Below are 13967 nucleotides of genomic sequence, written 5' to 3'. Positions count from 1 at the left end.
AGAGGCTGGCTTCAGGAAAATGCACGAAACGCGTGGAGTCTACATTTTATGTACTTTGCGGCTTGGTATGTTATGTCAGGTGCAAATGATCTGACGTAGGCCACGCATAATCTCAACGAGCCTCAGAAAACAACTGTACTTGATAATCCAGCTACGTGCTTAAAGTAAAAACCTGCGGGCTAGAGCACCCCACACTTGAGACATCAATCAATCAACACACTGCTGCTGCTCGTCATATTCGCTTTAACCCGTTAAGCACACTGGTACGGCATAGGTGGTCTCATCATATCACCCGACTGATCCGGAGCGCGAGGCGGGCATTTCGTGAGAGTTTGCTAGCGCCAATCTAATCGCGCCGCTTCATTGGATCTTCATATTCGCGGTTTGTCAGACAATTGGCTCCACAGGGATCAGAGATGGCATCAGTAAATTGATGAGAATTATCTAAAGAGCAAGAATTTCTCGAGAGGATGCACCGAGACTGGTCAGCTCTTTTATACACAAATGAAAGTATTGCCTGTTTAGGCAGCAGCCTGCTGTCTGGTGCTAATCGTGTCAGACACGCACGCGTGTTCGTATCCCTTCAATTGTCGAGGAGCTCCGGTCGGGTCACAGCAGGGGTTGGCAGCCAATAAAAATGCATCGGATTGAAGGTACCTAGCCTCTCACCTATTTTAGCCTATGGTAGAAGTACCAGCAATCTCTCGAGTTACAAATCGCTACATCACACTGCTCACATCCACAAACTGTCTGGCGCCTCCTTTTATTACGACTGACCGGCGCCAACGGCCTCCTTGAGCTTCTTGACCTTGGCTGCCCTAATTGAAGTCCCTGACAAGCGTGGCAATTCGACTTTTTCCCTCTTCGGACGTGCTTATGTTGTGCAACAGGCGTAAATTCATCCCCAGCTCGAAAAAGCTGCCTCGATTGACTTTTCGGATGGAAGGCTTTAAAGACCTCGTTGTAAAGGCGTTCCCTCCACTTCTTCTGGTTAGTATAACGGCTCCAAGCCGGCTGGCCGTGTAGCTGTAAGAGGAAGCTGTTCACAAGGACCACATCTAATAAGAAGGTCCAAGCAATAGCCTGCCAAGCGCCCCGGCGGATTGGATGATCGTATCCTAGATATGACCTTCTTTAGTCGCCTCGGTCAACATGGTTCATTTCGTCGTTATAAGAAGCAGCGATTGTAGGGATCGATATAAGCTTGACCGGCTCACTACCAAAAAAGTGCTGTATTGGCCGTGCCATTGGGGTCTTTGTTAAATGGTCTCTTCCTCCAACGCTCAGTCATCTCATCGCCAGTGAAGACGGTTGAAAGGAATAATACGAGGGCATTATCCTTCCACGCGATTTGGTTGACCTAAGGAAGAAGACTAGTCAGCAGATAGATAAGAAGAAGATCAAATTATCTTACCTGATTATCAGCCGTTGGGATGACCTTGATCTCATTGAATTGGAACCCTGACTTCCCTGCCTTATCGGCCTTTTTGGCCTCTACAAGACCTTTGTAGATGCCACAGTTAGGCCGGGCTGTGCCGGTAGCACCGTGGCCGTGCTGACGAAGGGAGCGGAAGAGGTCCGGCGACGAGAAGAGGTTATCCACGAAGACGTGATATATCGATATCGGCAATAGGTTAATAAGGGCAATAACGACGCTTTGAGTCGAGTTGAGAGCTATGATATTAGCTCCAGCTTCCGTAGCCACGTAGATAACCTCCTTAACCTCGTTAGCCTTATCGGCCTTGCCTTTTCCCTTGCTTTTCTTCTTTTGTGATGCAGGCTTCTTCTGAATGCCAATAGGGCCGTATTTTGCGCCGGGCTGGTGCCATATCCACCTCATAAAGAGACCTAGCTGGGCAGCTATCCACACCTTGAAGCCTGTGTCGATAGGCTTATTGGGGATATACGTAACTTGCTTATTCCTTCCCGTATATCGGATCATAGCCTCGTCGACGGCAAGATGCGAGCCTGGCTCACAGAGCTCTGTTGTTGCAAGTTGAACGTGCTGAGACCATGACTCAACGCATTGGAAGACAATAGGGAAGTCGTCGTAACCATCAGTGAATTTGGTGTGGTCAAAAAGGCGGATATGACGATAAAGAAGCTGGAATCGATTGTAAGTCATGAACTTGATTATCGAGTGTTCAGCCCGTGTTACGAGTAGGAAGATCAACCAGGATACGAACGGAAAACGTCGGAGCTCGGAATGGAACAAACAGGCCCCGGTGGAAGTGGTGTGTGGTCGAACTGGTCGAACGGGAACGAGTTCGACCACGTTCGACCAAAAGTGAAACCTTAACCTTAAATGGTCGAACAGGTCGAACAAGAGCGCGTTCGACCACGATCGACCAAGTAAATCAGAATAAGTATATATAGTCTCGCTCATTCCCACTTTCCTATGTCTGGATAGCTCTCCAGCTTTCAATACAACTTGATTACTCAAGAATACTTCTTGATATTATCAGACGTGATTTGCCACCCTACGCTCAGTACGTTACGCCCCGTTGCAACTGCCAACATAAACCAAATCAGGTTACGGTTTACTACGTTGGGAACCTTGACCGTCACATTATAGAAGAATTATTCCTTTTTACCTTCTAATAATTTCTTTAATTTCTTAATTATTAGGTGGAAGGTTTAGGTTATGACTGCTAGAGTGAGTTAAATATATGGGAGGAAAGTTAGGTTAAGTAGCTAGAATATCCCTTCAATTGTGCGAAGCCTCCCTAATGTAACTTGGCCCAGTGTTACTGCGCTAGCAGGAACCTAGTTTTATCACCGCGATAACGTCTTATCTGTTATAATCTTACGCGCAGTCGACTCAAGGTGTCGTTGAAAATCAGTGCTGATACAGGTATAGGCTAGAGAGCTAGTTCTTATTGGGTTAGATCCTTGCCAGTGACTACTTGGGAGGCTTCGCACAATTGAAGGGATAATATCTCGGCGAATTGCTAAACTTTGATTAGCCACATAATAACTTTGAACATAATAGTAGATAGGCAGATAATCCAAGAGAGTGTCGAGGTTACGGTGTTTTATGGTATTGATGCCGTCATGTATCGATAACTGTGTCTTTTGCTGTTGTGGCTGATGGCCTCTTTTGGAGACGTCATTGATGACAAGAAAGAAGAATTGAGCGGGAACTGGACCCTGATTTAGTTGCCACGAACTTTTGTTAGTCATTTTGGCGTCTACATTCAGAAACTGTTGCGTGTCCGCCAGGAGGGGGCCAGCTCGCATAGCAGGGCAAAGAAATAGGAGCAGAAAAGCATGCAGATGTAGCGACCAATTGTGGTCCAAGATGAGGAACTGAGGAGTTATTTGCTTGGAGATTTCAATACGGTTGATGTTATTTTCACATCTCGCTACTTGAAACGAAGAACTTTCGGAGGGAACAGTTTCCTCGAAACCTGATTTAGGTGAAAAGAGCCGGATTAACACTGAGCCTTTGAAGACTGGTAGAGGCATTATTCAACATGAAGCTTTGATATGGTATTTGACTAAGAACTCCTTTTAGCAAGGTCGGAAATACCTTCAATTTGACTGGAAAACGCAACATCGTGGGAGGAACCTCCAAATTGTCTAACACCCCGATTATCCTCGCCGGGCTCAATGTCCAGCAGTGAAACACTTCTAATGATGATTCGTCCCATTCTTATGGCTAACTTAGAGTAAATTATCTTATAAGATGTCGGAAACGCTGCATCCTGGGTGACTGGAAAGCGCCTTAATGACTAGGAGACACTGATTGGCCACGGGTAGAAAACTCTCCTATCCCATAGAGCAGCTGGCAGGCTATTACCACTGACTTGGACAAGCTTGGAGTATCACCAAGGTTGAAGATGACGGCTGTGGTTGCTGCCAAACACGCCTGCGTGAGCCAGAACTCGTGACGGAGCCCAAAGGTGGCCCGGTATACCCAAAGGTTGGAGATAATCGAGGCTCCGTGTGACGCTCGCTTGGACAGTATCGATTTGTGGGTGCCATTATGGAGAGGAAAACGAGAGAGGTGGTCCAAGACTTTTAAGAGCATCATGTCATACGTAGTCCTTGTTATTGTGTTAGCAATGCTAGCAAACCAGTCGGTTTATGTACTCGTGGAGTCGGAACTTACTCAAGGAAAAGAAACGAAGGGGGAAAGATGCCATTCGTATGGAATCGCTGTGTAGCACGTGTACCCCATCTCAGGATCCTGTCGTAGAACGCCCTCGTCTCGTTGTAGCTTGAAGCCGGTATTCCGGAGTATGTCGGCGCGAATACCTCGGAAAACTCATGTATCATCTCGGCAAGTTGGCACTCGAGTGAGATGACTTCTCGAAAAAACGATTGCCGCGGTGCAGACTGCCGGGGATAGGGGAACCAGAAATACTCGGGCGCGCCAGGCCTGGCGAATATAGATGTATAGGCATCCTCGAAAGTCTTGGCCATCTTGGGTTTGGCGATTCTCATCGGACGCGAGGAAGTCAAGGAGAGTTTACTGGTTAGATTAGCCTGTTAGCATCGGCGTGTTTCAGGGAAGAATCTGAGGAACTTGGCACTTACGCCTCCAAGCAGAAAAAGCCCCAGACGATGCAAGATAGAACCTGTCCCTCCTCCATGAGACGCAAAGTTGAAGTTTCGTTGGGGATTGCATGGTTGACGGGTGACACGGCTAGATCGCTGAGTCCTAAAGCATCATGAAAGCGGTAAAACTGTTCTAGCAGAACTTCGGCCTCGGCTTTTACCCCATAGTTGATTTCATGAATCCAGAGAACCAGTAAGCCCTGGAGCAGAGATATTGACGGACGCTTTCGCTCATCTTCAAGCATTCGTCGGGCCTCGTCAGCGAACATGGCACCTCTGGAGCGCAACTCCTCGCACTTGCGTGATGATTCTCCTTGCGACATGAAAAGCTACACAATTAGCAAAAACGAACCATGACTGCCCCAACTCCCGCGAGATTAAACGTACATGAGAAGTGGCAAGGATAGAATTGACGAGGAATTTCGAACAAAACTTTCCTCCTTCTTTTGGCCCGGCCTTGAGGCCTTGCAGAAACCCAGATCGAGGGATGGCGTGGCTAAGCGTATGGTCCCAGGCAAAGAAAAGGTTTAGCAGATGTGTTAGGTAGCTGTCATCAGTAGACAGAGTAGTCCACTGGGAGAGAGGCAAGACGTATTTTGCTTCCAAGCCGTCCTTGCTTGTCCAAGGGTTCGCTCTAGTGTACCCGTCAATCTTGACGATGGAAAGAAAGAGAGATAGGAAGAGTACTTACGAGGAAACGTTTTCGACGCTCAAGGGAATGGGAATCTTGAAAGGCAAAGTAGGTGAGTTCTGAGGATCTCATATGATTCACCATAGTTAGCCATCCAAACTCGGAAAATTCAAGATTCGACCTGAGACAAGGGCCATCGGAACTAACCAGATGGTGGTGGAGCAGGAGGTAGCAGCAGGCTAGCATCAGAGAATGTCTTGACAAGGTCATCAACTGACTGCTCCTGTCGAATCCTATGCAGGAGCTCGACGGACTCGTCTTGCGAGCCACCGCGCAGCTGGTCGAGAATCGTCTTTAGGGAGCTTTCGGCTAGGGAAGCGGCTCGAAGCTGGTGGTTCAGCGTCTCGTTATCGGTCTTGGTCTCGTTGATGGCGAAGCGGCATTCCCTCAAGGAGCGAACACATTGTGAACAGGCCGGGCGTCGATTATCGCACTGATGCAGTTAGTTACCCTGCTCTTGCGCGGCGAGCTTGGGAAAGTTGGACTTTGATTTTGCGCTTTCGGCAGGCTGGATAGCGTCGTCAGCAAGTAAACCCTAGACTCAAGCTATTGCCAGGACTAACATTCGCAAGCCATAGAAACCATTGGACGCTTGCGCTTCCCAAGGCCTGGCGTTGCCGGCGGCGGGTTCTGGTCTGGAGACTTTGGGAGGAGCTTCCGCATTTCGCCTGTACGCAAGGGCTTCCTCTGAGGCAGAGAGGGAAGAATAACAAAGTTGGTAGAATATTACCGTATTCAGCGAGCAATGATTAGTGTCATGTATAACTTGATTTGAGGTGCAACGTTGAAGTTCGAGTTGCCAAATGTTGGGTGTGACGTAAGCATAATTAGCTCATAGTGGCGTCAGGGCGACGAGCTTCATCGAGGGGTAACTGTTTGTGCAGGTTGATAAAGATTGGATGTACGGAGCTGGCTCCGCCGAACCATGATAGGCACGGCTCGTGGAACAGCCAAGACACCGCTCAGTCACCTAAGAACGGTCACAAGGCTCGAAATAAAACAATTCAAAAGAATTTCCACAGAATCTTCAAATACGCTGTCGCAGCTATAGATCTGTTGATGCAAGTGCATCCCATCCGTCCATCTCAACCCCACCGATCCATACATTTCGAATCCTCCTCGTAGCTGTGATATCTTGCAATGGATCCCCTTCGACCAATACCATGTCTGCTCTCTGCCCGAGCGAGATCTCACCGCGGTCTCTCAGCCCAAACACCATCGTCGGAACAACCGTAGCTGCCCTGAGTGCGTCGAGGTTCGACAGCCCTGCGCGCACGAGCAGCTCCATCTCCTCGTGAAGGCTCTCCCCGATCGGTATAGGCACATGGGATATCTGGTTCGCCTCCGTTCCGGCACAGATGCGCACGCCAGCGTCATACAGCTTCTTGACGTTGGCGAGCGCGTAGTCGAAGCTGACATCCTCCAAATCGTCCCTTGCCTCTCGGCGCAGTAAGGGAACCATGGCTCGTGCCATGCAAAGTGTAGGGATGCACGCTATGTTGCGCGCGGCGAGGCCCTCGGCTATCTCGGTTTCTATGAGGCCGTCTATAGGCACGAGAGTGATGACATCAAATCCCGCCTGAAGAGCCCGGGAGTATCCGATGCCGTAAGAGGCAAATATGGGGAGGTCCGTATTCGTTGCTGCAGTGTCAACATTCGCATCAATGAAGGCTGGGAGGAGCGTGCAGCCTCTCCCGTCAATCACAGTGTCGACGCTGGCGAGATCCCTGGCTCCCGCCTCGATGCTGACAATGTCGCCAGGGCTGGCACGGAAAGTGACATTAGCCGCAGTGTCAACCTTGCGGCCGTTGAAGATGGGGACGTTGGTGATGGTGTGAATGGTCATGGTTGGTATCGCGACCGACTTGCTGCAGGTTCCAGTTCAGCAAAGTGAGAAGTAAAAGGGGAGTGTGTATGGCAAGTTTTCATTTATCAGATGATATTCGTTTTAGTAGAAGAAAGAAAATGACGCAGTAATATCGCCCCTTTTGAACCTCAGGCTTGTGTTTGGAATTAACTGGAGAATTGCCAATTGTTTCGTCATACCAAGGACATCACCAGCCTTGAGAGAGGGTGGGGTGGCGACAACGGGCTTGGGTCGAACAGTACTCTATCTAGGATAAAAGGACCTCTAGATTAATGCCATCTCGGCTCCGTAGCCTGTGTAGATTACTATGTCGCGCTCCGAATGTCGCGCTATGTTAAGATGCAGTTTCAATGCCTATACTGCAACATCCTCGAGCGCGGCTGCCTTGCTTCAAGGACGACTTCATGACCATGGACTACATAGGGTAGCACTCGGCGCCCCGAGATGTAGTACTCGGCCTTTGAATCAAGCCGCGAGCGGTGAAGCAATTGCTCCAAGCTTCTAACTTGATAATCGGTATTTGGGCAAGACCTCGTGACTCACCCTCCACTAAGGACACGCCCTCCCTGCAACCACCTATGCTATGATTGGGCTGCACTCACAACAACTCAGCGGGAAGGGACTTTATGTGTGATTTGGTTGAAACGCGTTGAAGTTATACTACAGTTCACATTAAAGCAGGAAATGGATGTTGTTGATGATCAAAGGTCTAATAAGTTGTCTGCTTCTGTGAGAGAGTTACGCCGTGCTATAGTATCTACATCCCAGCCAATAGCAGATTGTTTTTCAGAGACAGAAGTTCTCCGCTTGATCTACATGGGCCATGTGCTTTCTGCCCTTCGCCCTGCAGGTATTGGCTTCCTTGTTATTACTCTACTTCATAAACCCTTCTCCCCTTATCCACCCTCGATTCTCAATGACTGACCGCAATTTGCCTTTGCTTCGGCTCCTGCCGAAATTATCGAATCACCATCAATTTCGTTTCGCCTCCACCAGTGTGCGACTAAGAGTTGAAGCTACCAGCTGTGAAAGATTTCAGCTCGCGGCCGTTATTAGACAGCTAGCTCTCCACAACGAATCTCCTAACAATATCCACCAGCCTCTTTCTCGTCCTCCTCCTGCTAAAGGCCTCTCCATGATCTAACTCTTGAAACCACAGTACATCCAGCCCGTCCCCTTTCCATATTCCATTCTCCCAGCTCCCAGTATCAGGAGGCCAGTAATCTGCGCCCGTGAGATACGCCCCAATTACTTTCGTGTCCACGATGACGTCCTTGCCGGCTAGCACAACAGCTACGTGATGGCCCTGGACATCCTCTTTCCATAATGCATTATCAGACCAGATGAAACGTCGGAATAGTGTATGCGCGACGCCCATGTCTTTGGAGCCGAAGTAGGAGAGCAGGTGTTCGCTAGGAAGGGTCGGCTTCCGCCAGAGCTGAAAGTGTCGAGGTCAGCGGAGACGGTTAGCAATCATGCAGGGGAAACGTTACAAAGTTGTATGCTACGTCGGGGAGATGCAGCAGAAATGACACAGGATCGACAAACAAAATCGGCCCGATCTTGCCTGCGATCCGTGGCGTGTGGAGGAGATGCGTAGCCACAACGCTTCCGTAGCTTCACAGAGATGAAGTCAATATGCGGCATTGGCCAAGACACAGATCTAGAGAGTACAGGGGGGCGACTCACGAGTGTGACACTAGTACAAACCTTTCCCACCCGTGTGCCTTTAGAATGCAATGAACCTCCTCGCACATCTCATCCTTCAATAGAGCCTCAGCTGTTATCCTAGAGCTGATTGGCAAAATCTCTATAGCGATGATCCCCACCTGCCCATCGGACAGGTCCTCGCCATTTGTGGCATTGAGGTCGGCTAAGAAGGGTATGTACGGGTAGAGTCCAACACCGATACCGTGTATGAACAAGACAGGGAGCCTGGTCCTGGAGGTATGCGGCCGGTACCAGTATGTGAGAGTTCTCGCAGGCGAACGATAGGTAGTGAGCAGAGTGAGCAGGCGCGTGGGGAAGACTGCGAGAAATCGAAATAACGACGTGCGGTAGAAGGAGAAGGAGTAGTAGCGCAAATAGATGGATGCCAACGTATCGACAACAAACACACACTATAGAAACAAGTTAGCAGACCTCTATGGATGGGACTGTGGGCGAGAAGTTCATTGCAGAGCCCACCATGAAATCTTACCAGATACCACGTCAAGCTCCGATGCAGCATTTCGACCTTATCAAGTGTCAATCTAAGGCTCTGCGCGTTCCCGCGGCCAGGTTCCAGCTTCCTCCCAAGTAATTTCTCCATCTCTCCAACATACTCTTCCAGTTCCTCGTCGTACGCCGGATCAGGCTCGCCGGAGTGCAGGAACGCCCACCGGAAGAAGTCTTTGACATTCTCCCGCTTAATCTCTGCTGTCGGCGCGTCCCTGAACCATCTTTTCAAGTACCGTTCCGGATCTGGAATGTTTATGTGGCAGCGCCAGAACAACCTCCGGCGCTCGTCACGGCCGCCGGCGGGATGTGCCACGACTGCCTGGAGGTAGGTTCTGCGCGGGAGGTAGACGAGAAGGTAGAAGACTGCCTCGAGAGCGAGCCAGACTTCCAGCACACGTGGGATACGGAACGGAAGATGGAGCAGCCAGCTGACCAGCGAATAGAGCACGCTAAGAGGTGCAACGAGGTGCAGGACAAATATACATGTTCGAATGAAAATGTAGTCCCAGGCGGATATACCTATCATGGCGAAGGCAGGTGTACAACCGCTATGGTAGAAGCTTGAGGTCCGTGTAGATTGGTTACTCAATGCGTGGTCATATCGCCCGGAAGGAAACTCGATGAAAATAGTGTTTATATCAGTGATATGTCCATCGAACAAGTTGGGCATGTGAATTTCTGTTGAGCACAGCACCCGTTGTTTGTTGAGGAACGTTAAACTGCCGACTTGCGCGGCGTGTGGCCGCTTATCTCTCCATTCTCCAACGCACCGACAGTCGGTTAAAATTTGGCATGTGAAACAACACCTCCAGGAACGAACGACCATGACGTCGGTTGTAACATGGCGTCATGTCGCTGGCTGGGGCTCATCAGTCCAATTATCTGACCCGAGCTGGGGTTCTTGCACTCGATTTCGGGGGTAAGACACGAGGTTCGGTTATAACCAATGTCTGCAATGCAGCCGCAACTGTCTTCCTCTGATGGCGAACAGATAACGCAGATCATTTAGTCAGCTCTAAGCGACCTTCACGAAGCGCATCTGTCTGCCCTACTACGATTTGATGCTGAAACGCCCCTGGTTTTCAGAGTCTCACTAAAAAGTGTATTCTTTATCGGGTGGAAGGTTGTCCGTCGTACCCAATGGCTGCCACCCCAAGAGCGGCATCTTTTCACCGGAAAGGCGGGGATTGATGCTCTAGACGAGATTTGGGAGGATGACAAGCCCAATAACATTTGGTAGAAGATCTGGAACTGGATTGCATAGGTGGATCGCAGCAGGCTAGATGAGTAGGAGAATCCTTCGACTTGACTCATGTACAGTACTCCAGATCTATCTGCAATCAGGTCTTTCTCAAACGAGGCTTATCCACTCCAAGTCTCGGCCCTCTTCCATAATCTCTCCATCCATGATTCCGTGGACGTAGGCCTGTCCGATGTACTGATAAGCAATGTCGCCTCCATGTCCCTCAACCTGGCGCAGTATGAATGGCATGTTACCTCCTCCTAGAATACAAATGCAATCTCCGACTCGTATGTCTCGGTTTCCATGCCCAATCATGCCTGTATTCGTGGAAAACCCCTTCTTATTCCTGGCGCCGAGAAGGACTTCGTGCGGCAATTTCTCCAGCTCATTATTTACTATTTTCTCGGAGTAGTCACTTGGGGTAAGCCTTCTGTAAGAACCCTGGCCCTTGTACATGTCGCACATTACTGTGCGCCAGGATGCTTCCCTGTATGTTCCTCCTTGAGGGTACTGGCTGTTGGGTTTGTCTTGCCACTCAGAAATCTGTTGAAATGAGAAGATGCTAATTGCTTAATTCTATCTCAAAGTGAAGTAGGGGAACCACTATTTATGTACAGGCACGATTTCTTGTAGAATGTTCCTCCTTCTTCCACACCTTGCCACCGACTTGGTCGCCTCACACTTGTGATCTCCAACACTTTTAGCCCGACGGACTACGCGATGGAAGTCCCTTTTGGCGATTTGGACCTCCCTGATTGAAGCCGAGAGGGTAGAGTCGTCTGATTGCACGAAATGCCGCAGCGGTGCCGGCACACTCTTCCGTCCACCAGGGAGCAGTACGTGCCCCCTTTCCGTGTAGGTCGGCCGGCTGCCTTCGCTGCTGATTCTAGGAGGCGCACGAGCGCCGAGGCGAGCTCGTCAAGCTCCGATGGGGTGGAGCCAGCTGTGGGAAGTCCAGCGACCCCGAGCTCTATGATTCTGACGAATCGTTTGAGCTCGTCGTCTGTTGTCACACGTATCCGACCTGGTTGCATCGGGGCTGGTCTTGCGTCAGGGAGGGTTAGGCTGAGTGTGAAGTGGTCAGAGCTTGTCGCGAGGTGATCTTCGACAACGGCCTCGGCGAGGGGTATGTTTGTAAAGGCAAGGTCAATGGTGTTTCAGTCCACAATGTCTTGTCGGTATACCCGTGTTCAGTAGGTGAAGGTCATTTTCTGACGACCAGTCCACAATGTCTTGTCCCCGGTTGGTGGTACCATCCACCACCACCTAGTGGGCACCCCCACCTAATGCATCACCAAAATTTCAATCTTCCCATACAAAATCCAAATTTTCAATTGCACCGCATTCAGCCAGGAATGAAGGTACTCTCAAACTAAGGCCTGTACTATATTGCTTTTTTCATGGAATTTTAGCACCGGCCTTACTTTTCCCGTCTCGCCTCGTGGCCTGATTCTCTAGCCCTTTGAATTTTTTCGCATTTCACCTCATCCACCCTAGCCGACTCCATCCACTCAAGCCGAATTTTCACCTAAGTTGCTGTCGGAACTCCTTCTGCAATGGTTCACCGTAATTATACCGAAGAGGATGTAGCTGAGGCTATATTCGATATCACTGATCGAGGCCTGTCACAGACAGGAGCGGCCGACAAACGTGGAGTACCTCGGTCAACCATTTATAGACGACTTTCCGGTCAAGCGAGCAAGAATGAACGTATCCAGGCCCACCAGCGTATTTCAAAGAGCCAAGAGGAGATTCTTGTCCGTTGGGTGCTGCGACAAGAGTCTCTGGGCTATGCTCCCTCGCACAGCCAACTCCGCGCCTGTGTCGAGGCCCTCCTACAACAACAAGGCGATAACAAGCCATTGGGTAAAAACTGGACCTCCAGGTTCATCAAACGACATTCAAAACTATCTACCAAGCTTGGAAAACGCCAGGAAGCCGCAAGATTTGACGGGTTTACACCAAGGTCGGTCAATTGGTACTTCGATATCCGGGAGACGGAATACGGCTGGATCAAGCCTGAGAACACGGTTAACGTGGACGAGGGCGGCATAATGGCGGGTTTCGGTAAGTCCTCTATAAGTTCTCTACGGGTTTTTATAGGTTATAACTAATTGGCTGTCAACCAGGCTTGGACAGCCTCGTAATCGGGAGCTCTGACCCGAAGAAGAAGGCGATGTTGAAGGGCTCCCAGTCGCGCAAGTGGACCTCATTTATCGAGGCCGTCACCGCAACTGGCCGCGCTTTAAAACCGGGGATTATCTTTAAAGGAAAAGAGCTACAGAAACAGTGGTTTTCTGGACCAGTTCAAATTGATAGCCGACTGGTACTACATCACATCGCCCAACGGCTGGACCGACAACCACATAGCTCTCGAGTGGCTAAAAGACGTCTATCTTCCCCAAACAGAGCCTCGTGATGCATCGGATGCGAGACTTTATTATCCTTGACGGTCACGGGAGCCATGCACAGGTGAGCCTTTTGGTGTTTTCGCCCGAGAGTCACCCGCTATAGGGTCGCTAACGAGCAGTCAGGATGAGTGGATGGCCACATGCTTTCTGAAGAATGTCTACTGCTGTTACCTACCAGCACATTGTTCTCATGGTTTGCAGCCGTTAGATAATGGAATTTTTAATGTCATCAAAGGTGTGTATCGGAAAGAACTCCAAAAGCTGGCTAGTTTGACCGATTCTGCGCCGGTTGACAAAGTCAACTTTATTCGGGCATACGCGAAAGCCAGGGAGGCGGGCATGAGGAAGGGGATTATCTTATCCGGCTGGAGAGTTACTGGAAATTGGCCTATCAACCGTCACAAAGCTCTAACACATCCGGAAATTCAACCGGACAAAGAAAAAGTACTGGAACGGTTCAAGACGCCTAGCCCTCCTCAACTGCACTCAGATGATACGCCGGAAACGAGCCGCCAGGTGAGGGATATGGCCAAACACCGAAGTCGTCCGACCAGGCGGAAGTACAGTAAGATCGCGAAGGGGTTAGAAGCTTTAGAGATGAAGGTGGCCGTTCAGAATGCGCGGATTACTGACCTCGAAGAGCAGATGGCCCAGCTGCGGCGAGGGAAGAAAAGGAAGGCGGTACCGAACCCGAACCGACGATTCATGGCTCTGTCGGAGGCTCTAGCGGCTGGAGAAGCTCTTCTTGACTCAAAGGAGGCAGAAATAGAGGTGGATGTGGATGAGGAGGTCGAGTCGGTGATTGAGGTGGGTGTCAGATCAGAGGATGAAAGTGACGACTTTAGGGTCGTAACAAAGCACTGCCAGCGCACACGGAGCGGTCGGGAGGTCAAAAAACCACGCAGAGAGTAAAAATTGATCAATTTTCTAGAGTCTCTCTCCAAGGCTTCGCTTTTTAATTGACGACCTGGT

The 13967-nt window shown here is 49.9% G+C and overlaps 5 protein-coding genes across 5 annotated transcripts; 1 reads left to right on the top strand and 4 right to left on the bottom strand.

Moving 5' to 3' along the window:
• Positions 1-1216: 1216 nt before the first annotated feature.
• Positions 1217-2125, bottom strand: MRS44_017630 (uncharacterized protein; the record flags this gene model as incomplete). The annotated part of the gene is made up of 2 exons (XM_065615539.1): positions 1217-1360; positions 1415-2125. 2 exons carry the CDS (start codon positions 2123-2125, stop codon positions 1217-1219), a joined length of 855 nt encoding a protein of 284 aa, XP_065471611.1.
• Positions 2126-3727: 1602 nt separating this feature from the next.
• MRS44_017629 (uncharacterized protein) lies at positions 3728-5917 on the bottom strand (the record flags this gene model as incomplete). Its single annotated transcript, XM_065615538.1, has 8 exons — positions 3728-4049; positions 4115-4477; positions 4543-4892; positions 4951-5214; positions 5255-5289; positions 5402-5687; positions 5740-5762; positions 5818-5917. 8 exons carry the CDS (start codon positions 5915-5917, stop codon positions 3728-3730), a joined length of 1743 nt encoding a protein of 580 aa, XP_065471610.1.
• A 382-nt stretch (positions 5918-6299) lies between these two features.
• Positions 6300-7100, bottom strand: MRS44_017628 (uncharacterized protein; the record flags this gene model as incomplete). The annotated part of the gene is made up of 1 exon (XM_065615537.1): positions 6300-7100. One exon carries the CDS (start codon positions 7098-7100, stop codon positions 6300-6302), a length of 801 nt encoding a protein of 266 aa, XP_065471609.1.
• A 1081-nt stretch (positions 7101-8181) lies between these two features.
• Positions 8182-9867, bottom strand: MRS44_017627 (uncharacterized protein; the record flags this gene model as incomplete). Its single annotated transcript, XM_065615536.1, has 4 exons — positions 8182-8559; positions 8615-8738; positions 8832-9241; positions 9322-9867. The coding sequence occupies 4 exons, from the start codon at positions 9865-9867 to the stop codon at positions 8182-8184; spliced, it is 1458 nt and encodes a 485-aa protein (XP_065471608.1).
• A 2273-nt stretch (positions 9868-12140) lies between these two features.
• On the top strand, positions 12141-13907 carry MRS44_017626 (uncharacterized protein; the record flags this gene model as incomplete). The annotated part of the gene is made up of 2 exons (XM_065615535.1): positions 12141-12651; positions 13231-13907. 2 exons carry the CDS (start codon positions 12141-12143, stop codon positions 13905-13907), a joined length of 1188 nt encoding a protein of 395 aa, XP_065471607.1.
• Positions 13908-13967: the final 60 nt, after the last annotated feature.

This window comes from Fusarium solani (assembly GCF_023522795.1).
Source record: "Fusarium solani strain SB1 chromosome Unknown bctg00000014, whole genome shotgun sequence".
Classification (NCBI taxonomy): domain Eukaryota; kingdom Fungi; phylum Ascomycota; class Sordariomycetes; order Hypocreales; family Nectriaceae; genus Fusarium; species Fusarium solani.
This window is presented reverse-complemented; position numbering and strand designations above follow the sequence as displayed.